This window comes from Staurois parvus, unplaced genomic scaffold (genome assembly GCF_062004578.1).
Source record: "Staurois parvus isolate SC_StPar_1 unplaced genomic scaffold, SC_StPar_1.0 ptg000917l, whole genome shotgun sequence".
In the NCBI taxonomy this organism is placed as follows: domain Eukaryota; kingdom Metazoa; phylum Chordata; class Amphibia; order Anura; family Ranidae; genus Staurois; species Staurois parvus.
Window position 1 is genome coordinate 2,098,082 of NW_028318713.1, and position 25,931 is coordinate 2,124,012.

Genomic DNA, 25,931 nt, shown 5'->3' on the forward strand with positions numbered 1-25,931 from the left:
CCAATTTCGATTGGTTGCCAAGGTGTGCGAAGAGGTCAGCAGGACCTGGCCGGGTGATAAGGGTGACTACGGCTAAACAATGGCACAATCACTCTTCCCGCTCATCTGCATTTGATCTGAAACTTGAAACTCGGTTTACAAGAATGGAAATTCCCAATTTAAAAAAGAATTTAATACCGAAGGGATTCTTCAGTCTGTTCATGCCTCGTTTTGGGGGATTTTCAAACTTTTTGCAGAGCGTACAAATTCTATTGACATGAGCAATTATGTTTCTTCCAAGAAGATTATTTCCCAGCAACGCAGTAAAGATGATTTTGTCATTTAAAGCATAAGTAATCAGAAAAAGAAAAAAAAAAACAACTCTGACTGGAGGGGCTCTTTATTGCAGGGAAGACATGCTACGTCTCTTCTGCAACACAAAAAAAATGTACTTTTCTGAAATGTACACTTAGCTGTGCGTGCATTCTTGTTCTGCTTCAGATCTGTACCCTTGATGATGTCAGTGGGAGGAATAGTGCCCTCGATGATGTCAGTGGGAGGAATAGTGCCCTCGATGATGTCAGTGGGAGGAAAAGTGCCCTCGATGATGTCAGTTGGTGGAATAGTGCCCTCGATGATGTCAGTGGGAGGAATAGTGCCCCCGATGATGTCAGTGGGAGGAATAGTGCCCCCGATGATGTCAGTGGGAGGAATAGTGCCCTCGATGATGTCAGTGGGAGGAAAAGTGCCCTCGATGATGTCAGTTGGTGGAATAGTGCCCTCGATGATGTCAGTGGGAGGAATAGTGCCCCCGATGATGTCAGTGGGAGGAATAGTGCCCCCGATGATGTCAGTGGGAGGAATAGTGCCCCCGATGATGTCAGTGGGAGGAATAGTGCCCTCGATGATGTCAGTGGGAGGAATAGTGTCCTCGATGATGTCAGTTGGTGGAATAGTGTCCTCGATGATGTCAGTTGGAGGAATAGTGCCCTTGATGATGTCAGTGGGACGAATAATGCCCTCCATCATGTCAATTGGTGGAATAGCACCCCATCAATACTGCCAGTGGGAGGAATAGTGCCCTCAATGTTGTCAGTTGGTGGAATAGTGCCCTCGATGATGTCAGTGGGAGGAATAGTGCCCTCAATGATGTCAGTGGGAAGAATAGTGCCCTCGATGATGTCAGTGGGACGAATAATGCCCTCCATGATGTCAGTTGGTGGAATAGCACCCCATCAATACTGTCAGTGGGAGGAATAGTGCCCTCAATGTTATCAGTGGGATGAATAATGCCCTCCATGATGTCAGTTGGTGGAATAGTACCCCGTCGATACTGTCAGTGGGAGGAATAGTGCCCCCGTTGATGTCAGCTAATGGAATAGTACCCCAAGGTCCAGGTAAAGGCAAGCCAAGAGCCCCATCCAGCCACCAGCACCACCGTTTGGATACCACTACCATAGAATATGCAAAGTTCTATCCCTCCAACATGTGAAAGAAAATTGCTAGATTCCACCATCAACACAATCAATGCTGATGGGGGATTTCCTCCTGCAACACTTTTGTGTTCTGCTAGCGAGAAGTCTTCCATGTTGGCAAAACACAATGATCACTGCTGTCGGCCTCAGCCCCCCCCCCCCCACCCAGTAGTGATCACATGAAAAAAAATTAAACAGGCTGGTTGTACTGAAGTTGATCAATATATCGGCTTCAGTACAACCAGCCTGCCTATAGATGGGTCGAATCTGGGCTGATATCTGTGGAACTGGCTGAGATTCAATCGATCTATGGCCGGTTTTACTACATTTTGTTTGCACTCTCCATGCAAAATACGCGCCATTTAGATATGCAATACTTTTTTTTTATTTAGTTTTTTTTTTTAATGAGTCCGAACGCAACTGTTTGCTGCACTGTGGCCCCATGCACACACCTGTGCGAAGCTTTGTAGGCTGGAATGGTGTTCAGCTGCAACAACAAAAAAAAACTCTGCATCTGCGGTACTGTATATGGACTGGACTTAACATTGTATGAATACAAGTAATCTGTTACTGGCACCAGGGGCGGACTGACCATTTAGAGACTCGGGCACTGTCAGTCGGGGGCCCCATGAGATGCCCCTGGTACGTTTTTCATAGGCTTTTTGAGTTTGGGCAAAGACACAAGGGCCCCATGATCCCCTATTGCCCGGGGACCCCTTAAGTTGTCAGTCCGCCCCTGACTGGCACTATATAAATCCTGAAGGATAATAATGTAAATGTTTGTGCGTACATGTATGCTATTGGCCTGAATACCAAGGTGTCAGAAGCAGGGGTGGACTGACCATTTGGAAACTCTGGCACTGCCCGAGGGCCCGGGGTCAGTAGGGGGGCCCATGAGATGTCCCTGCTACCTTTTTCATAGGCTTTTTTGAGTTTGGGCAAGGACACAGGGGCCCCATGATCCCCTGGGGTCAGTAGGGGGCCCCATGAGATGCCCCTGGTACCTTTTTCATAGGCTTTTTTGAGTTTGGGCAAGGACACAGGGGCCCCATGATCCCCTGGGGTCAGTAGGGGGCCCCATGAGATGCCCCTGGTACCTTTGTCATAGGCTTTTTTGAGTTTGGCCAAGGACACAGGGGCCCCATGATCCCCTGGGGTCAGTAGGGGGCCCCATGAGATGCCCCTGGTACCTTTTTCATAGGCTTTTTTGAGTTTGGCCAAGGACACAGGGGACCCATGATCCCCTGGGGTCAGTAGGGGGCCCCATGAGATGCCCCTGGTACCTTTTTCATAGGCTTTTTTGAGTTTGGCCAAGGACACAGGGGACCCATGATCCCCTGGGGTCAGTAGGGGGCCCCATGAGATGCCCCTGGTACCTTTTTCATAGGCTTTTTTGAGTTTGGCCAAGGACTCAGGGGCCCCATGATCCCCTGGGGTCTGTAGGGGGCCCCATGAGATGCCCCTGGTACCTTTTTCATAGGCTTTTTTGAGTTTGGGCAAGGACACAGGGGCCCCATGATCTATTATTGCCCGGGGGCCCCATGAGTTGTCGGTCCACCCCTGGTCAGAAGCATCCTGTGTCCTGATAAATAGGGGACATATGTGCTGTATGTAATGTCAGTACAAATGTTACGTGCATACAGTACATGGATGATTATTATTATTATACAGGATTTATATGGCGCCAACAGTTTGCTCAATATAACGGGAGACAATACAGCAACAATACAGTTCAATCAAAAAAAGGGCCTGATCCTGGGAGCTTACAATCTAAGAGATTACATAGTCAGTTCGCAGTTGACAGCAGAACCTCTCTTGTTGTTTTGGTCAGTGAAATTATTGTTAGTCCTCGTCATTTAGTTTGTTATAAACATCTGCAAAGCTCTCTAAATATTTGTTTCATGTACCAGCTCTTGGCTTAGACTTTGTTTCCTTTGTGTTTATGTTGCATAACAATACATTGTTGTAAATAATTACATGCATCTGCAAAGTTACATAGGCTGAAAAAAGACACAAATCCATCTAATTCAACCAATATAAGACCTCCTTTTTTTTGTTTTTTTTCCGTAAACTGACTATCCTCAGGATGCACTTTTCCTTACACCCAGGATCATCATCACCAGTGCCTAAAACATCATAAATTAAGATAGCGTGACACAAAAGGATGCATCGCTTCCTAGGTCAGAGGGCGACAGCGGGATGTGAAAGGTTTCGTCACTTGACGTCAACACGCCACAAGCCACATCAGTCATGGGTATAATAGTAGGAAGGCGAAGATGCCGATCTTGCAGGAAAAAAATCGGAAAGGCGAGAGATGTGTAAACACATACAGGACATAGATCACCTATTAAACGGAGCAGTTGGTTCCTGAAAAAAAAATCAAACAAAATATTGAGGATTCTCACTATTCATTGATTGGTTTTATAAGTTTCCAGTGAGGATACGCGTTTTATCCTGTAGACGTTAGTCACGTTCAACTGGAAGACTTCAACTTCTGGACTGCGTTCAACTTGAGTATATGGAAAGAGGTTACTTGGGGGTTTATTTACTAAAGCTGGAGAGTCCAAAATCAGACTCCCTTCTGCATAGAAACCAATCAGCTTCTAACCTCAGCTTGTTCAATGAAGCTTTGGCAATGAAACCTGGAAGCTGATTGGTTTCTATGCAGAAGGGAGTCTGATTTTGGACTCTCCAGCTTTAGTAAATAAACCCCTTGGAGTCTCTAAAAAAAAACCAAAATCAAGTTCAGATCAAGTCCAGTTGGATGTAAATAACTACTACTAGTTGTACCATGACCTGGAGAAAGGAATACCTACATAGACATACATATTATACAATGTATATACAAAAACAACAAAAAAACTGAATAAAAACATAGACATAAATAAAAACATAGACATAGTCATTGGAAATGGTCAGGGTTTCTCTCAAGGCTTTTCCAATTTCAGGGTTTTCCCCTAAATCTCATGGTGAGCACACTTTTCTTGGATGGTTCACCCTCTCTGTTTGTCTTGGTGACCATTTATTGCTGAGAGTTTGGGAAAATCCAACATTTTGATTTCTGACCAGGGAAATCTTCCAATTGTTGACACATTCCAGTGACTAAGTAGGGATTGCTCCTCACTTTGGAGAGATTTCCTCTTGATTCCTGTTGTATCTCTAAACAGAGAAGAAAAGTCTCCCCAGTGGGAAATTTGACAGGATCTCTACCAGGGGTGGACTGACCATTTGGAAACTCGGGCATTGCCCGAGGGCCCAGGGTCAGTAGGGGGCCCCATGAGATGCCCCTGGTACCTTTTTCATAAGCTTTTTTGAGTTTGGGCAAGCACACAGGGGCCCTATGATCCCCTATTGCCCGGGGGCCCCATGAGTTGTCAGTCTGCCCCTGATCTCTACTCAAGACTAAATGAAAAAGAAAGGTTTGTCTAGACTTTAAGCAATTGAATTATTATCCAATCCAACATGGACCTAGAAACACACTCTAGACCACGGGTGTCAAATTGGCGGCCCTCCAGCTGTTGCCAAACTACAAGTCCAATGAGACATTGCAAGATTGACCGTTACAAGCATGACTCCCAAAGGCAGATGCATGGTGGGTCTTGTAGTTTTGCAACAGCTGGAGGGCCCCCAGTTTGACACCCCTGATCTAGATGAATATGCTACCATTGCACCCCTGGAGAATGGTCAGGGATTGTCTTAAGACTTACAATTTCAGGGTTTATACCCCAAATCTCAGGTTGAGCACAATTTTCTTGGATGGTTCAAGCTCTCTGTTTTGTCCTGGAGGCCACTAAGGAAAAATACAACATTTTGATTTGTGATGGGAACACAAGTATGGGGTAAAACTTCCAACTGTTGACACCTTCTGGTGACTAAGTAGGGATTGCCCCTCACTTTGGAGAGATTTCCTCTTAATTCCTGTTGTATCTCTAGGAAGAAGGAAAATCTCCCAAGTGGGAAGCTTGACAGGTTCTATACTCCAGACTGAAAAAAAAGTTTTGGTTTTAGAGACAATTAAAGCTCCAGAATACTTATCCATTTTAGACCTTGAAAGGCACCCTAGATGAATATTTACCATTAAAAAAAAAAGTTATAATCCTACACCCACAGTTGATCCAGAGGAAGACAAAAAAACCCAGCAAAGCACGATCCAATTTGCTCCTGCAGGGAAAAAAATTCCTTCCTGATCCCCCGAGAGGCAATCGGATATTCCCTGGATCAACATCACCTATAAATGTTATATCCAGTTATATTCTGTGATTCCAAAAAAGAATGCAGCTGATCCACTGAGCTGGCCAGAACCAACTCTTGAGGGAGTCTATTCAGTATATACATGTTTCTTCTATCGGAGGATACCACGCAATGCTCTGCCCCAGGGATGCCCCCATCTACAAGTGTCAGAAAGTAATATTTCTCATCAGAATGACTCTTGTGGTTTGTGCATGTGTTTCCGGGTGTACAGGAGACAATATAAAAATATACAAGTGACCTCAGGGCTGTGCGGAGAAGTCCAGGCCTCAGGCTTCCTTCCTATAGGAAGGGTGTGAAATGTCAGCAAGGCCTGACAACCGTCTGTCCTGCACAGCGAGGTTTGTTCTTCCACAGGCTGCTGTGACTCCCGGGACCCAACTATCCCACTTTCCTGTGTTTTTTCTTCACCTTTTGTTCCAAACGGTTCCCACAGAAACCTATGGAGAGGGGTGAGGCCGCAGTATAGGCCGGAACAATGGAGAACAGACAATAGACAATATTTTTTTCTCTTTGGCTCTTTATTGTGCTCACCGAGAATGAGTGTAACCTACTTCACTTTAGCAACACCCATCGCAAATGTTCTTCTTGGGTTCCTAACACCCCAAAATGGCGCCTGGAAGCCAGGTACTCAACTCATAACACATGAGCTCTTGGCATCACTTCAACTATATACAATAGATCTATCTATCTATCTATCTATCTATCTATCTATCTATCTATTATCTATCTATCTATCTATCTATCTATCTATCTATTATCTATCTATCTATCTATCTATCTATCTATCTATCTATCTATCTATCTATCTATCTATCTATCTATCTATTATCTATCTATCATCTATCTATCTATTATCTATCTATCTATCTATCTATCTATCTATCTATCTATCTATCTATCTATAATCTATCTATTTATCTATCTATCTATCTATCTATCTATCTATCTATCTATCTACAGTTGCAAGAAAAAGTATGTGAACCCCTTGGGATTACGTGGAGTTTTGCATGAATTGGGCATAAAATGTGCTCTGAGCGTCATCTAAGTCGGAACAATAGAAGAACACAGTCTGCTGAACATAATTCTACACAAACATTAGATGTTGCCATGGTTTAATTGCACATAACATGTAAACATTCACAGTGCAGGGAGGAAAAAGTATGTGAACCTTTGGACTTAATAACTGGTTGACCTTCCTTTGGCAGCAATAACCTCAACCAAACGTTTCCTGTAGTTGCAGATCAGACCTGCACAACAATCTGGAGTCATTTTGGACCACTCCTCTTCACAAAACTGTTTCAGTGTAGCAATATTCTTGGGATGTCTGGTGTGAATCGCTCTCTTAAGGTCATGCCACAGCATTTCATTCGGGTTGAGGTCAGGACTCTGACTGGGCCACTCCAGAAGGTGTATTCTGTGCTGTTGCAGCCATTGTTTTGTTGAATTACTTGTATGCTTTGGGTCATTGTCCTGTTGCATCACCCATCCTCTGCGGAGCTTCAGTTGGCGGACAGATGGTCGTACGTTTTCCTGAAAAATGTCTTGATAAACTCTGGAATTCATTTTCCCATCAATGACAACAATCCGTCCAGGCCCTGAGGCAGCAAAGCAGCCCCAAACCATGATGCTCCCTCCGCCATGTTTTACAGTGGGGATGAGGTTTTGATGTTGGTGTGCTGTGCCTTTTTTTCTCCACACATAGTGTTGTGTGTTCTTCCCAAACAACTCAATCTTGGTTTCATCTGTCCACAGTATATTTTGCCAGTAGTGCTGTGGAACATCCAGGTGCTCTTTTGCAAACTTCAAACGTGCTGCAATATTCCTTTTGGACAGCAATGGCTTCCTACGTGGTGTCCTCCCATGTACTCCATTCTTGTTTAATGTTTTCCTTATTGTAGATGTGTCAACAAAAATGTTAGCATCTGCCAGAGATTTCTGTAGGTCTTTAGCTGACACTCTGGGATTCTTCTTTACCTTATGCAGTATTCTGCGCTGTGCTCTGGCAGTCATTTTTACAGGACGACTACGCCTAGGGAGAGTATCAACAGTGCTAAACTTTCTCCATTTGTAGACAGTCTGTCTTATCGTGGACACATGAACATCAAGGCTTTTGGAGATACTTTTGTAACCCTTTCCAGCTTCATGCAAGTCAACAATTCTTGATCGTAGGTCTTCTGAGAGCTCTTTTCTGTGAGGCATGGTTCACATCAGACAGTGCTTCTTGAAACCAGTAAACCCAAAACAGGTGTGTGTTTTTTAAGGGCAGGACAGCTGTCAGCAACACATCCAATATCATCACACTGATTGGAGTCAAGGTTGGCTCACTCCTGGTTCCAATTAGCTCTGGGAGAAGTCATTAAGCTAGGGCCTCACATACTTTTTCCTCCCTGCACTGTGAATGTTTACATGTTATGTGCAATTAAACCATGGCAACATCTAATGTTTGTGTAGTATTATGTTCAGCAGACTGTGTTCTTCTATTGTTGTGACTTAGATGACGTTCAGAGCACATTTTATGCCCAATTCATGCAAAACTCTGCGTAATCCCAAGGGGTTCACATACTTTTTCTTGCAACTGTATCTATTATCATTCTATCTATCTATCTATCTATCTATCTATCTATCTATCTATCTATCTATCTATCCAATGTCTATCTATCTATAATCTATCCATCTATCTATCATCTTTTCCTCGTGTGGCACCTACAGTCATCTGAAAACCAGTTGAATGAAGCCTGGAGACACATGGGTGCTGGATGGGCTCCCATGTGCCCAGTGCTAATATACAAACCCAATAAAGGCTTGTTGCCAATTTATTATTGGTCCATGTAGTTTAGCACTAATACTGCATTGTATATATGGAAGCCCAGTCCAGCCAAAGCTTTTTATTTTGTTTCAGGTACAATGGGGAAAGAGTTAGAGTCCTTCCCATGTCTTGTTAGGGATCTGAGACTGAATTGTCACACCACAACTTAATAGTCCAGGTACAACATAATTCTGATGTAAGATCAAATCTATCCAACATGTTTCAGTGGCTAGAAATCACCTCCTTCATCAGGGCCTAACAATGAGAAATAATGCATATAAATATGTATGGCCATCGATATCAACTTTTCGATTCTTCGATCCTCTGGAAAACAACGCTCCCTCTTGTTCAACGGTAGACTGTTCCTAACATCTTCAGGTCCAGAGCTGGTCTATGACACCAGGAACATTCCACACTAGACCGCTACACCGCGTGGGGGGGCAGGAGCCGCAAAGACCAGTCTTGCGAGGGGAGGATTAGAGGATTAGGTGAGTATGCCTTGACTCTCCAATCCCCTAGACGAAAACGAGAAGTTAACCCATGCAGTGCGGGCACAGCCCCACTGCATGGAAACAATTATGGTCCGGATTTCAGCTTTAATAATCCAGGTACACTATTATTCCAATGTAAGATCAAATCGAGCCAATGCGTTCGGGGGCCAGAAATCAACTCCTTCATCAGGGCCTAAAATGAGAAACAGTTTGTATAAATATGAATGGACATGTACAGTATATCAACTAGACTGGACTAAATGGAGAATGCAATATATGGGGTAAGACATAATAAATGGTCCAAATGCCAAAAATATTACATTCTTCATCCAGTTCAGTTTATATACATTGTTTTTCATCTTTAAGCCCTGATGAAGAGGGAGCTTTATGGCCCCTGGAATGCATTGGATTTATTTGATCTGAATCAATTTTTATCTGGACTGTTAATGTGTGGTATGGCGCAATCTCAGATCCTCTCAGCAACATCTGAAACCAAGGAAATTGTGGGAATTCTTTGGCGTGTAGAAGCTTCCAGACCAGAACTGGGAAACCTTGTTCAAACAAAACTGTAACTCTACTATATAGAAATACAAATTTTAGGGTTCCAGTGCTACTAATCCATTCTTTCAATGAACACTCTAGGTGACCGGTTCTCTTTAGTTATTACTCTGATTTGATATAAAATAGGTCATTAAAAAGCTCCTAAAGACTGCAGTTTTTGGTAGTTTTTCTGGCTTGCAGATTTATAAGACGATATCAAGTTCAGGGACGGCTCCTCGACTTCCGCCTGGCCGACAACTCCTAAACAGACTCCCAGCCAGTAAATGTAATTTTAGCTAAATCAGGATCCCTGCCTGTGTAGGCGTCAGCGTGTAAAGGAAGACTTAACGCCTCTCTATAGAAATAACATGCTGGCGAAAAAAAATAGAACATCAGACTTCATGGAAAAGATCCATTTTCGAGATGCTTTTGTTCTATGTATTTGCTAATTAGCTGAAGGAAAACAAAAGGGGAAATCAGGATAAATAATATCTTTCCTGCCTTTGTGTCTAATTGGTATCTGCTGCTTTGTATGTAAAAAAAAGAGGTGCCAATGAACCCCTAGTGGAGGAAATGCTCTGCTGTTAGCAGTCTGCTTGGCTTTTCTATCTAATCTATTCCATATAATATACTGTATATTGGGACCTGATCTAGCCTGTCTGATCTGCAGAAAAATAGGATGTCAAGGGGCATAATGTCAATATTGTGACAGAGATGCAGGGAACAAGTATTCTCTATAAACTCAGCAAACTTCTGTACCACAAGTCACAACCAGGGGCGAACTGACCATTCGAGCACTCGGGCAATGCCCGAGGGCCCGCAGTCAGTAGGTGGCCCCATGAGATGCCCCTAGAACCTTTCGTTGGCTTTTCTTGGGTGTGGGCGAGGACACAGGGGCCCCATGATCCCCTATTGCCCGGGGGCCCCATGAGTTGTCAGTCCGTCCCTGGTTACAACCCAGATACAATGTCTGTCAGGTAGTGCAGGAGTGAACAGGGAATGCTAACATGTATTAGGCTGTCATTAGATTAGAATGAAAAAACAAAACCTGTGCCACTTTATATCAGGAGTCTCATTGGAGATCCCCCTTACATAGAGGTTCCTATAAGAGTCCCCCCTTACTTCAAGTGTCCCCATCAAAGTGCTCCCTTACATCAATTGCATCATCAGAATGCTTCTTTACATCAAATGTTCCCTTCAGACTGCCCCCTGCATCTAATGTTCTCATCAGAGTGCCCCCTACATGAAATATCCACATCAGAATTCCCCCTTATATCAACTGTCCAGATCAGAGTGTCCCTTTACATCAATTGCCTCCATCAGAGTGCCCCCTTAATTCAATTGTCCCTGTCAGTGTGCCTCTTTACATCAATTGTCCCCATCAGTGTGCCTCTTTACATCAATTGTCCCCATCAGTGTGCCTCTTTACATCAATTGTCCCCATCAGTGTGCCTCTTTACATCAATGGTCCCCATCAGAATGCCCCCTTACCAGGGGCGGACTGACCATTTGGAAACTCGGGCACTGCCCGAGGGCCCATGGTCAGTAGGGGGCCCCATGAGATGCCCTGGTATCTTTTTCATAGGCTTTTTTGAGTTTGGGCAAGGACACAGGGGCCCCATGATCCCCTATTGCCCGGGGGCCCCAGGAGTTGTCAGTCCGCCCCTGCCCCTTACATCAACTATCTCCATCAGAATGCCCCCTTACATCAACTGTCCCCATCAAAGTGTCCCCTTACATCAATTGCATCATCAGAATGCTACTTTACATCATATGTCTTCAGACAGGCCCCACATCTAATGTCCTCACCAGAGTGCCCCCCTACAACAAATATCCCCATCAGAGTGCCCCCCTACATCATTTGTCCCCATCAGTGTGCCCCCTTACATCAATTGTCCCCATCATTTCCCCCCTTACATCAATTGTCCCCATCTGAGTGCCCCCTTACATCAACTGTCTCCATCAGAATGCCCCCTTACATCAACTGTCTCCATCAGAATGCCCCCTTACATCAACTGTCTCCATCAGAGTGCCCCCTTACATCAACTGTCTCCATCAGAGTGCCCCCTTACATCAATTGCATCATCAGAATGCATCTTTACATCAAATGTCTTCAGAGTGCCCCCCTACATAAATATCCCCATCAGGTTGTCCCCAGCAGAGTGCACCCTTACATCAATTGTCCCCTTCATTTCCTCCCATTACATCAATTGTCTCCATCAGCGTGCCCCCTTACATCAATTGCATCGTCAGAATGCTTCTTTACATCAAATGTCTTCAGACTGCCCCCTGCATCTAACGTCCTCATCAGAGTGCCCCCCTAAATCAAATATCCCCATCAGATTGTCTCCATCAGATTGCTCCCTTACATAAATTGTCCCCATCGGAGTCCCACTAATATCAATTGTCCCCATTAAATCTCATGGATTAGTGGATGCAGTCTCAGAGATCTGGAGGGGGGGCACAACTACAATCTGGGGGTGGGGGGCATAGCCCACCCAGCACTCCCCTAGACTAGATCCGGGCCTGATATATATATATATATATTACATGGGTGGACTGACCATTTAGCCACTCGTGCACTGCCCGAGGGCCCGGGGTCAGTAGGGGGCCCCATGAGATGCCCTTGGTACCTTTCATAGGCTTTTTTGGGTGTGGTTTGAGTGTGGGCAAGGACACAGGGGCCCCATGATTTCCTATTGCCCAGGGGCCCCATGAGTTGTCGGTCCGCCCCTGATAGTACATATGTGTTGCTTGAGAAAGACGAGCTTGTGCTTTGTGGAAATGTCAGATTTCATCACCGTGTATCCAACTTTCAAGCCCCCCCCCCCATGAGCTCTGTTGTATCCATTGGAATATATACTGTACATAGATTTTTTTTCTTGTTCTTTATACATTGAATATAACAGGAAAATCTTCTCTTTCTTTTTCAGTTCTACCTGCAGTCGCGGTTTACGTGGCGAGGAGCACGCCTTCTGCGCCCGCTCCTGCAGTTCACGCTGCTGATGATGGCGTTCTACACGGGACTGTCCCGGGTCTCGGACCATAAGCACCATCCCTCGGACGTACTGGCAGGATTCGTACAGGGAGCGCTGGTGGCGTACTGCATAGTAAGTACTGTGCGCAGCTTCACACAGGAAATTAAATGGCCGGACTAAAATTCCCATAAATATGAGATCATGAAAGAATTCCGGGCTGTATCTAATGAGGGAATCAGTGAGCTGTGACCCGGAGATCTGAGACATAACCGGCCCTTTCTATTATTGCTCCGTCTTATAAAGTGTGATTGTGCGAGGAAAGGCCGGAGCCGGCTTCCATCAGGAATTTCACTGGTCAGCAGGACTCTCATGAAAGAGGGCTTGTTGTACTGCAATGGGGAATGAACACGTTGGTGGAGGGCTTTGTAGTATGTAGAGGTGAGTGACACTGAGCTACACCACACTGCGAGCTGCTGGAGGACTCCGCTCCTTCCTCTGTAACTCTCCTCTCCTGAAATGCTCTGCTCTGCTGGAGGACTCCGCTCCTCCTCTAACTCTCCTCTCCTGAAATACTCTGCGCTGCTGGAGGACTCCGCTCCTCCTCTAACTCTCCTCTCCTGAAATACTCTGCGCTGCTGGAGGACTCCGCTCCTCCTCTAACTCTCCTCTCCTGAAATACTCTGCGCTGCTGGAGGACTCCGCTCCTTCCTCTGTAACTCCTCTCCTGAAATCCTCTGCTGGAGGACTCCGCTCCTTCCTCTATAGCTCTCCTCTCCTGAAATACTCTGCGCTGCTGGAGGACTCCGCTCCTTCCTCTATAACTCTCCTCTCCTGAAATACTCTGCTCTGCTGGAGGACTCCGCTCCTTCCTCTATAACTCTCCTCTCCTGAAATACTCTGCGCTGCTGGAGGACTCCGCTCCTTCCTCTATAACTCTCCTCTCCTGAAATACTCTGCGCTGCTGGAGGACTCCGCTCCTTCCTCTATAGCTCTCTTCTCCTGAAATACTCTGCGCTGCTGGAGGACTCCGCTCCTTCCTCTATAACTCTCCTCTCCTGAAATACTCTGCGCTGCTGGAGGACTCCGCTCCTTCCTCTAGAACTCTCCTCTCCTGAAATACTCTGCTCTGCTGGAGGACTCCGCTCCTTCCTCTATAACTCTCCTCTCCTGAAATACTCTGCGCTGCTGGAGGACTCCGCTCCTTCCTCTATAACTCTCCTGTCCTGAAATACTCTGCTCTGCTGGAGGACTCCGCTCCTTCCTCTATAGCTCTCTTCTCCTGAAATACTCTGCGCTGCTGGAGGACTCCGCTCCTTCCTCTATAACTCTCCTCTCCTGAAATACTCTGCGCTGCTGGAGGACTCCGCTCCTTCCTCTAGAACTCTCCTCTCCTGAAATACTCTGCTCTGCTGGAGGACTCCGCTCCTTCCTCTATAACTCTCCTCTCCTCTCCTGAAATACTCTGCGCTGCTGGAGGACTCCGCTCCTTCCTCTATAACTCTCCTCTCCTGAAATACTCTGCGCTGCTGGAGGACTCCGCTCCTTCCTCTATAACTCTCCTCTCCTGAAATACTCTGCTCTGCTGGAGGACTCTAGCTAAGTTGGAAGACAGGTCCCTAAATGTGAGTGTTGGCAGAAATGGAAGGGAAAGGCTGCAGTGTCATTGGTCATATTGCGTCTCTTCCATACAATCTGGCATGGAGCAGCCCTGTGCTCATCGTTCCCACCGCTGTGATGTCACATGACCGGCACAACTAGTCCATATGGCCAGCCAGATGGTTTAGCCATTACCACACCGATCGGGTTACCTCGCCTCCTTGACTTTTGACATAATGCAATGATCAGAGTCTGCTAGGATGAGTGCAGGGAAAATGTCATTTGTTGCAAACAGTCAGGATACAATGTAACAAATCATACAAATACAATTTAACAACCATACAAATTTAATGTAACAAACATACAAATATAATGTAACAAATAATACAAATATAATGTAACAAACAATACAAATATAATGTAACAAATAATACAAATATAATGTAACAAACAATACAAATATAATGTAACAAATAATACAAATATAATGTAACAAACATACAAATATAATGTAACAAACATGCAAATGAATTGCAACAAATCATACAAGTACAATGTAACAAATCATACAAATACAATGCAACAAATCATACAAATACAATGTAACAAATCATACAAATATAATGTAACAAACATGCAAATGAATTGCAACAAATCATACAAATACAATGTAACATACATACAAATACAAAGTAACAAACATACAACTACACTTCAACAAATCATACAAATACAATGCAACAAATCATACAAATACAATGTAACATACATACAAATGCAAAGTAACAAACATACAACTACACTTCAACAAATCATACAAATACAAAGTAACAAACATACAAATACAATGTAACAAATCATACAAATCCAATGCAACAAATCATACAAATATAATGTAACAAATTACACAAATACAATGTGACAAATCATAGAAATACAATGTAACACACATACAAATACAATGTGACAAATCATAGAAATACAATGTAACGGACATACAAATACAATGTAACGGACATACAAATTCAATGCAACGAATCATACAAATACAAAGTAACAAACATACAAATACAATGTAGCAAATCATACAAGTACAATGTAACAAACATACAACTACCTTCTAACCAACATACAAATGCAATGTAACAAATCATACAAATATAATGTAACAAACATACAAATACAATGTAACAAATCGTACAAAGTAACAAACTTAGAACTACAATGTAACAAATCATACAAATACAAAGTAACAAACATAGAACTACAATGTAACAAACCATAAATGTCATAAAATACGAATACCAAATCTACACTTTTATCTACATCCCTGGTTCCAAGTGTCAGGAGTCCGTAGGAGGCGGAGCCGTCAGTGGAAGACTTTCCCAGCGCGGACGCCGTGCTCGCCACCCTGGGAATCTCCACCAGCTTGTTTTCATTGGAAAGAACCCTCTTGATTCGAGATTTGTGCAAATCAGTTTACCATGATTGCAGCTTAGAGCCACTTTTCTGGTTCTCATGCAATTTGCACGGCTTGCAGCGGGGACCAGACGGCCGTCTCTGGAAACCCAACCCAGACATGTGTTCTCTCTTAATTCGGGAACCTCGTGGAAAAACCGAACGGCTAATCAAGCTGCGCCTGAAGTATTATCTGAAACTGCGGCCAGAAGTCAACAGAAGAATAACAGGAGAAGAATGCACGCCATGACACGGCTTGTCCCCAATATGTTCTCACAATGTGTAGTGTCAAGGATAAAGAGGACCTGTCAGTAAGCCAAAAAAATCCATGACGTGCCACAAAGATATAAATCTTTTATCATGAAAAAGCCATCCTTGAGCCCCAGTGACTCTGCCTAGGCTGAGATGATGTCATCAGTCTGCTGCAGGTGGGAGGAAGCATTTCCTCAGTCTCCCCTAGCGATCGCTCAGACTATACACTGTAACTTTGAAGCAGCAGTTCCATTTTTCCAAAACACTCTGCCTTTTATCATTGAAGAGATATCCTTCATGACCGTTGACTTTCCCTAAGATGTGAAGATACCATCAGACTTGAACCATTTCCTCAGTCCCCCTGTGATCACTCACACTGTAAACTGTAAATTTGTAACCAGGGGCAGACTGACCATTTGGGCTCTCGGGCACTGCCTGAGGGCCCAGGGTCAGTAGGGGGCCCCCTGAGATGCCCCTGGTACCCTTCATAGGCTTTTTTGGTGTGGTTTGAGTGTGGGCGAAGACACAGGGGCCCCATGATCCCCTATTGCCGGGGTCCGGGGAGAGCAGATATAGTGAATGCCGGGACCGGGGAGACCGGATATAGTGAATGCAGGGTCCGGGGAGAGCAGATATAGTGAATGCAGGGTCCGGGGAGAGCGGATATAGTGAATGCGGAGTCTGGGGAGAGCGGATATAGTGAATGCAGGGTCCGGGGAGAGCAGATATAGTGAATGCAGGGTCCGGGGAGACCAGATATAGTGAATGCAGGGTCCCGGGGAGACAAGATATAGTGAATGCGGGGTCCGGGGAGACAAGATATAGTGAATGCGGGGTCCGGGGAGACCAGATATAGTGAATGCAGGGTCCGGGGAGACCAGATATAGTGAATGCGGGGTCCGGGGAGACAAGATATAGTGAATGCAGGGTCCGGGGAGACCAGAAATAGTGAATGCGGGGTCCGGGGAGACAAGATATAGTGAATGCGGGGTCCGGGGAGACCAGATATAGTGAATGCAGGGTCCGGGGAGACCAGATATAGTGAATGCGGGGTCCGGGGAGACAAGATATAGTGAATGCAGGGTCCGGGGAGACCAGAAATAGTGAATGCGGGGTCCGGGGAGACAAGATATAGTGAATGCGGGGTCCGGGGTTTAGTAACGCTTTATTTATAATAAATTCTGAAGATGTGCCATCAGCCAGCAGCTTGAACAACAAATATTTCCATGATTCAGTTCCATACTGACAGCTGCTTAAAATACAGGCGGTAAATGAAGCGTGACCTTTGTGCGTCTGAATACTGACAAGTTATTGTTGGGGGTGAGCAGCCGCCGCGCCTGCAGAGGGCCCGTGTGTGTAGCGGGACTGCTGGTGTCATGCCACAGATATGAGCGGAGCAGAGGGGTCACACACCAGAACAATGCGGGGATGATGTCATTCTTCCATAACATCCATGCCCTCTGCCTTTCCTGGCGCTGCGTCATCTTTGGCCGCACAACATACGACCGCCATGAAATCACCTTCTATATTAGAGGAAGTGGACGTCATCTTCACCACAATTACTGTGCAGGAAATGACTACGGATTGATACAAATACTACGGAATCATTTAGGGCAACGATGTAAAAAGCGACGGTGGGGAGACATTTTCCATTCATTCATGTGGTTTGTGGTCGGCTGTTCTAGGCTACCAAATGTTGTCCATTCATTGCTCTGTGCTTAGTGAATAGCCTCTGCCTGCCCTCCACAGTGGGCTTAGGGATAAGCCGGGTCCGTATTAACGCTTTCCCTCCGCTCTAGGGGTGCGCAAAATCACAAATATATACATGATTTTGCATTTCCGGGTAGGGGGCGAGCTCGAGCCGTATGCGCGCCCTACCTGCTCCACTATTCACAGTCTCAGCTGTCAATCACCAGATCCCAGCCGGTGATTACTCGCCGGCACCTGGTGATTGCCGAGCATTACAGATGGAGGGAAAGAACTGTATGTATGTCGGCCATTTACGCCGTATGCACATTGTACGCCCTCTTGCGGAGGTGCACAAAGCCTTACGCACTTGCTAAAATAATTGAATATTCCGTTTAGATCAGCCAAATACATTCCAGGAACAGCTGCCTTTTGTTTAGAAAGTAACAACAGCCTGATTAGAAAAGCCTGTCCCCTGCCAGAAGCTGCAGAGACATTCTGACATTGGGGGGAACTAACTTGGTGTCACTGACACCCCAGTGACACCAATACAGTGATCAGTCCTAAAAAAAAGCACTTTATTCCAACACAAAGATAGAAATGGTATCTAATACATTGTAGCTGTTATAAAAAAGACAAAATATTCATTTTCACATTTTACAGACGGAATGTAAACCATTTTATTTTGTAGGAACAGCTACTGAGCTGGTGGTGGGGGAGGGGACGACGCTCCCCATTGCATTACAGAAGAAACATTTTTATTTTACAATAGGTTTCAAAGACACAGAAAATAATATCATCTTGTAAATTAATTATTATTTATTTCAGGTACTTATATAGCGCCATCAATTTACGCAGCACTTTACATATATATTGTACATTCACATCAGTCCCTGACCCTCAAGGGGCGTACAATCTAAGGTCCCTAATGCTGGCCATAGATGGGTCAAAAATCGGCCGATTTTTGCACTGTTAGTGGGTTAATTGGTCGGCCAGTTTTCGGATTTTTTGCACAGGTTTTCTATCGGTCATGTTGGAAAATTCGCGGCCGATTTTCCCGGCAATGATGGGCAAATCGGCCGATCATTTTACCGATAAAAAAATCTGTGCATGAGCCGTGACCTGCAAGAAACAGAAGAAGAAGAAGAAAAAGAAGAGGAAGATTAAGAAGAAGAAAAAGAAGAAAAGAAAGTAGATAAAGAAAAAGAAGAAGAAGAGGAAGAGGAAGAAGAAGATGAAAAAGAGAACAAAAAGAAAAAGAAGAAAAAGAAGAGGAAGAAGCAGAAGAAGAAGAGGAAGAAGAAGAGGAGGAAGAAGAGGAGGAGGAGGAAGAGGAGGAGGAGGAAGAAGAAGAGGAGGAAGAGGAGGAGGAGGAAGAAGAAGAGGAGGAAGAGGAGGAGGAGGAAGAGGAGGAAGAGGAGGAGGAGGAAGAGGAGGAGGAGGAATAAGAGGAGGAGGAAGAAGAAGAGGAGGAAGAAGAGGAGGAAGAAGAGGAGGAGGAAGAAGAAGAGGAGGAAGAAGAAGAGGAGGAAGAGGAGGAGGAGGAAGAAGAGGAGGAGGAAGAAGAAGAGGAGGAAGAGGAGGAGGAGGAAGAAGAGGAGGAGGAAGAAGAAGAGGAGGAAGAAGAGGAGGAGGAAGAAGTAGAAGAGGAAGAAGAAGAGGAAGAAGAAGAGGAGGAAGATAAACGGCCCGTCTATGGCCTGCATAACTCACATTCATACATACACATACTGGGGCCAATTTAGACAGGAGCCAATTATCCAACCAGCATGTCTGTGGAGTGTGGGAGGAAACCAGAGTACCCAGAGGAAACTCATGCAGTCACAGGGAAAACATGCAAACTCCAGGCATTCGAACCAATGACCCCAGTACTGCCAGGCGCTAACCATTTAGCCACCGTGCTGCCCACACTAAATTAATGAAACTTTCGGTGGAATTGAGTGCCTTGTGAACACATTAAAGGGCTCCATCCAGCCCACTGACAACACACTGGTCGAATATAACTTCCATTTGGACCGGCGTGCCCGATTCACCTCTGAAATATGTAAAGCAGCAGAAGAATCGTAAAAAAAAAAAAATCTTTGCAGTTTGACAGATCAGCGACCCAATAATGACTGCACATTCCAAACCCAGATCTGCAGTTTATTTTTTGGGTGGGGATCTCATTTTTCAGGAAATGGACCAAACCCAACGTAGAAAAAAAAAAGAAAAGCGTTTCCCCCTTCTTCTGCCATTCCGCCATTCATTGTGTGACCCAGATGAGGCTGAGGACTATTTAGCAGCAAGTCCCGGCCCAGCAGAGGTTGGATTTCACGGGAGCTGCCAGTGTTTGTCTAACCTCCAGCCATAGCCAAACACGGCCCAGCTGCAGAGAGGAGGCAAAGGGCAGCCTATTAGTAACGTAACAATTTCAGGCCTGTCACTCCGAAATACCAGGTGAACCTTAAAAGGGATTTCTTGAGAGGCGCCTCTGTCTTCCCTGCATACCTTAATTGTTTCAGTCTGTAAACTAAATTACTGAATCAACCGCTGGAGCTCCAGGATTTCCAGGCTTCCTCAGCAAAGATACATTTCTAAAGGACAGTGACGCATAATACTCAGAATGTATCCTTCATTGGGCTGATTGATATATGTTACAGCTTATTGATTGCTGCTGCCCATCCATTCGCTAGAGAGCGGTGACATCACTGAGAATGCAGCCTATCCATTCACTAGAGAGCGGTGACATCACTGAGAATGCAGCCTATCCATTCACTAGAGACCGGTGACATCACTGAGAATGCAGCCTATCCGTTCACTAGAGACCGGTGACATCACTTAGAATGCAGCCTATCCATTCACTAGAGAGCGCGGTGACATCACTGAGAATGCAGCCTATCCATTCACTAGAGAGAGGTGACATCACTGAGAATGCAGCCTATCCAATCACTAGAGAGAGGTGACATCACTGAGAATGCAGCCTATCCATTCACTAGAGAGAGGTGACATCACTGAGAATGCAGCCTATCCGTTCACTAGAGAGCGGTGACATCACTGAGAATGCAGCCTATCCAATCACTAGAGATCGATGACATCACTGAGAATGCAGCCAATCCAATCACTAGAGACCAGGGACATCACTGAGAATGCAACCAATCCATTCCCTAGATAGCGGTGACATCACCGAGAATGCAGCCTATCCATTCGCTAGAGAGCAGTGACATCACCGAGAACGCAGCCTATCCATTCGCTAGAGAGCGGTGACATCACCGAGAACGCAGCCTATCCATTCGCTAGAGAGCGGTGACATCACTGAGAGTGCAGCCTATCCATTCGCTAGAGACCGGTGACATCACTGAGAACGCAGCCTATCCATTCACTAGAGACCGGTGACATCACTGAGAACGCAGCCTATCCGTTCACTAGAGAGCGGTGACATCACTGAGAATGCAGCCTATCCATTCACTAGAGAGCGGTGACATCACTGAGAACGCAGCCTATCCATTCACTAGAGAGCGGTGACATCACTGAGAACGCAGCCTATCCATTCACTAGAGAGCGGTGACATCACAGAGAATGCAGCCTATCCATTCACTAGAGAGCGGTGACATCACTGAGAACGCAGCCTATCCATTCGCTAGAGACATCAGAATATAGCATATCCCCGTTAGAGAGTGCTGACATTATATACTAACAATGCCGATCTCATGATGTGTTAGGTAATCAGTGATCTGACTTTGATATGATTGCTGACATCGTAGGACGTACAAGAATTCATTTAGTCTCATTCAGTAAAGCTGAACACAAAGCAAAAAGTTAAGTGCAAAGTCCAGTGACCACAACATCCAATCAGAATCCATCTTCTACTTGTCGGACCTTGATAAAGCAAACTCTGATTGCCTGCTATTGGTTACTGGTTACCACTTTTTTTCCATGTAAAATATTTTTTTTTTTCGGAATAAAGTTGATCACGCGGCCATGTGTTTTTCATAATATTTACAGGAATATAATGAGAAAGTAAATCCAGCCATAAATAAAGCCTACAAAAACACAAGGTCTCATAAAACCCGAACAAAAAGTCATAAAGTGAGTGTTATGGATGACCCTGGAGGGATGTGTGACCCCCTGCTGTGCGCTGTCCCCAGCTGACACTGCGAGTTGTCGGGAGTCGCAGGAAATTAGGTGGAGGTGGCTGGAAAGTTGACGGCTCACACTCCTATTCCGCTGCAGCCGTATCTCAGCCCCGATATGTAAAAGTCGTCTATTTCACATCCTGCTGACGGATCCCTTTATTGGATATTCAGGAAATCGTGGCTAAATATCTCTTCCTACCATTGCTGCGAACCTTTTGTGTCAGCAGGGATGAAGCTGGAGAATAGCAATGTCATTGTAGGATAAGTTCAGACATCATTCTGTGAGTGGCCAGCAGGCAGCGGCTCTGGGACTACAAATCCCAGCAAGGAGCAATCGCTAGTTCCATTAGAGATAGACAAACGGCTTCTAGCCTAAGCCTCCATTATTGGATCCGGTGTTGGCTTTTTTTGTGGACCTTTCAAATATGTATCCCAACCACGGAACTACCTGCCTGGAGTTTGCATGTTCTCCCTGTGCCTGCATGGGTTTCCTCCAGGTACTCCAGTCTCCTGCCGCCCTCCAAAGGTTGGTAGGTGAATCGGCTCCTGTCTAAATTGGCCCTAGTATGTGTATGTATGAATTTTCCTCACAGGATGGAGGGTGTGGGTCCTCGGGCCTGCCCTGAAGTCTAGGGGGAGGATGTGTGGCCTTTTGGTTCCTTCCTCCCCTGTCCCTAGGGGGTTTTCTCTATCGGGAGAGCCCTTTGACCAAGCACTGGGTGTCCGGCTTCGGCTGGACACAAGGAACGGTGGTCCACCAGGCCTTTTGGCCAGGAGGACCAAATGGGAACCTTGTCCCTGTCAGGAGCCTCGTGCCCCGGGGGATCAGGGTAGTGGTCCAATCCCTTCGGGGGAAGGACAAAGCACACCCCTAAGTGCATTTTTCCGTGTGGTGTTTTGCACTTGCACTTTTTTGTGATCACTTACGGGTTTTTCGTTGTAGTTTGCACGTTTGCGGACTTAAAAAAAATATGTATGTATGAATGAAAGGCACAAGGACCTGGCATGGATGGCAATCCAAGGGGGGTTGCCTCCCAGGACATTCATGCATGCCAGGAACCTGAGCAGATACAGGCACTGCCCCTTCATCATCATCCACGAGGAAACGGCCCACCACGTTTTCTGGGAGTGCTCTTTTGCTCAGGCCCTGTTGAGGGCCCTGGAACCCGAACTCAAGGACTTTGTGCCACAGACAGCCATCACACACTTTGGGGTGTTGAATGGACTTTTCTGTGGAACTTTTACCCTGGAGGACATTGACGGCGCCTGGCGGGTGCTGTGTTGTTTTAAGGACGCTTTATGGTGCTCCAGGAAGCGCCTCATCCACCAGCGGGAGAGGATGTCCATTGAGGACTGCCGTAGACTGATCAGGGACTATACCTTGATGGACTTTAAGGAGGAAGGGGACGTCTGAAGATCTCCCCTTCCCCCTACCCCCCCTTGCGTGTCTTTTCCCCTTCAATAAAGCTTCGGGCCTGTGACCCCTTTTCCCCTCCCCCCACACACCTGATGCTTTTTGTAAACTGTACTTATCGTATCTTGCATTTTGTGATTATGGTAATTATGGGAAATATTTTCCAAGCATGCTATGGTCTCGGAGTAAGCGGCGCTATCCATGACGTGATGGTCTGGGGATTCGTTCGCCACGCACATCACGTCAGGCATCATACCACTGAGTGAATGTATTTATTGAATGTATTTATTGTATGCCTGGAACTATATTGCAATGTGGTGTATTATGCGCTGCGTCGCAGTATAGGGTGAGATGTACCCCGATTACGAGTATCGTGTTTTTTTATACTTCTGTAAAAAAAGTATATTTTTCAATCAAAAAATGTGTAGGTATGAATGTGAGTTAGGGACTTTAGATTGTACGCCCCTCAGGGGCGGGGACTGATGTGAATGTGCAATATATATGTAAAGCGCTACGTACATTGACGGTGCTATATAAGTACCTGAAATAAATAAATAAATATGTGAGCGCCTGATCAATGCACTGGATTGTCGTAAACTGTGCGTTTTAAAGTCTTTAGTCAAAGTTCGTTGGTTAGCGTTGAAGTGGTAGAACTTCTGTCAGGTTCTTTATCGCTTATGAAGAATTGAAGTGCTAAAAGTCCAGATAAAATCAGGTGCAAGGCTATGTAAGAAATCCAATGCATTTGGGCAGGGCTGTGGATAAGGGGGTACCACCAGTCCTCCCGTATGGGGCCCAGGCCAGCACAGGGGGCCCAGACAGCTGGTGAGATGAATATGGGCAGGGGGGGTGATCAGCACAGTGTGGGAGGCAATTACTGGAACCGATCCCCTGTATGGCTCTCCCTGCAGCAGCTGAAAGCCGGCTTCTTCTCCTCTCCCTCCCGCATGATTTCAGCTGCTGCAGAAAGAGTCATGCAGGAGATCAGTTTCAGTAATTGTGTCCCCCCCCCTTCCTCCACAGCACCCATCACCCTCCTTGTGCACCATACATTTCCCCCTGCTGCCCAGGACCCCCTGTGTGCCCCCACCCCCGCAGTGCTGCTGGATCCCTCCTTTCCTTCCCACCAGCTGCTGCAAGCAAACAGTGTGATCCTTCAGGATAGAAAGTTGGGGAAAGGTCTGGTAAATATGTCACATTTTCCAGCCCATTCCTTTCCTGAATGAACACAATGAGTGATCTGTAATGATCATTCACTGTATTTATTCATAACTGAAGCATAGTAAACTGTTTTTTTGAGGGGAAGGGGGGGCCTGTCAGGTTGGCTGTATAGGGCCCCGTGGTTTCAAACAGCAGCCCAGCATTTAGGGGCAAAAACACCACATATTGAGAGTCCAGATACAAATTGATTCCACTGTAAAATCAGGAAGACTCAGCAAGAAAACTCACCACCTTCATTAGGGATTAAAGAGGAAATCCAGGCAAAATGAATATTTTTCAGTGATCCCGCACTGCATGGGTTAACTGTTCTTTGTTTGGAGACGTCTCTAGAATTCAGTGGGTGGGGGGTGAGGAGGAGCTGGTCTGCACTCTCAAGGGATCCTGGCCAATCCCCAAGCAGGAGGCTTGGCATGGGGTCATTACAGTCCTTAAGAGTGGTGGAGCATGCTCAGTAGCAGGAGAGTTTGGGTGGAAGACGGAGTGAGCAGCATGGAGTGTGGATCCTGAGAGGGGATCCAAGAGAGGGGGGCAGGCAGAGGGGCATGAATCCAGAAACCCAATATAACCTCCACCACAGCACTATGGAATAATAATAATAATAATAATAATAGTCTCCTGAAGAAGCCAGAAATTTGGTGAAACATGTCGAGTTGGAATTGTTGCATTGTGAAGCCATATGAAGTATCATGTTGGTTTTATATTTTTCAAAACTGCTAATGTGATGTAGATTTTTTTTCTATGATAATAAAGAATAAAGCTTTGTATTGGTTTTAGTACATATTAACCCCCCCTGGCGGTATTCCCGAGTGTCGCTCGGGGTAAAGTTTCAGCACCGCAAGCGGTAACCCCCCCGAGCTACACTCGGGAATACACTGCAGCGTTGCTCCGGGATCTCTCCTGCACTTACCTTGTCCTGCGCTCCCGCGATGTCCCCCCTGCAGTGTCCCCGGCAATGTCCTCCGGCCGATGCCGGCATCTGTCTTCCGGGTTCCGTTCCCTGCGACGTCGGGACGTACGGGGGATGGAATTGGCGGGAAATTAAAAAATGTGAAAAGGTGACATTCACTAAATTCACTAAAATCACATAGTAAAACATTCCTGTATCAAACCATTTCACATACATTTTGTCCCGAGTGCTTTGTCCGGCGCCCTGCCTCCATTTTTACTATTCTTTCTGCCTGGAAACTGAGAGACGTCCATGGCGTCCAAAAAGCGTCCCTTTAGGTCAAAAGCGGTTTTAGACCGGCTAGAGAACAGCGATAGTAAATCAGAACCACTTGCAGAATTGAGTGATAATGATTGGTGGGGGAAATTCCTCATCAGACACTGAAACCGATTCTGCGACTTTGCTCAGCGATGTGCGAACTTGGCGCTATATTTCACATTTCAGTGTTTTTGGTTTGATTATATTATTGAATTAAATTTATTATTATTATATTATTATTTTTTATGATTATTTATTATATTATAATTTATGATTTCGTGTTTCAAATTTTATCCTCCCCGGGATGTTTACTAGACTCTTGTTCGGACAGATTTCAGTGAGTTATTCCTAAAAATTACAGGACTACAATAAAAAAAATACATATTTCCATGCAAAAAAATGTACCGCTTTCAGCACAGAAATATGGACATAATCAGACCGCTAAGGAGGCTACATGTGAAATTTGTT

At 45.4% G+C, this 25,931-nt stretch overlaps 1 protein-coding gene across 2 annotated transcripts in view; it reads left to right on the plus strand.

Annotated features, from left to right (window-relative positions):
* PLPP3 (phospholipid phosphatase 3) overlaps positions 1-25,931 on the plus strand; it is a 116,589-nt gene that overhangs the window by 86,067 nt on the left and 4,591 nt on the right. For both annotated transcript variants that reach the window (XM_089656569.1, XM_089656568.1), the window contains exon 5: positions 12,476-12,652. In XM_089656569.1, coding sequence (XP_089512695.1) covers positions 12,476-12,652 — 177 coding nt within the window. The remainder of the gene's footprint in view (positions 1-12,475; positions 12,653-25,931) is intronic.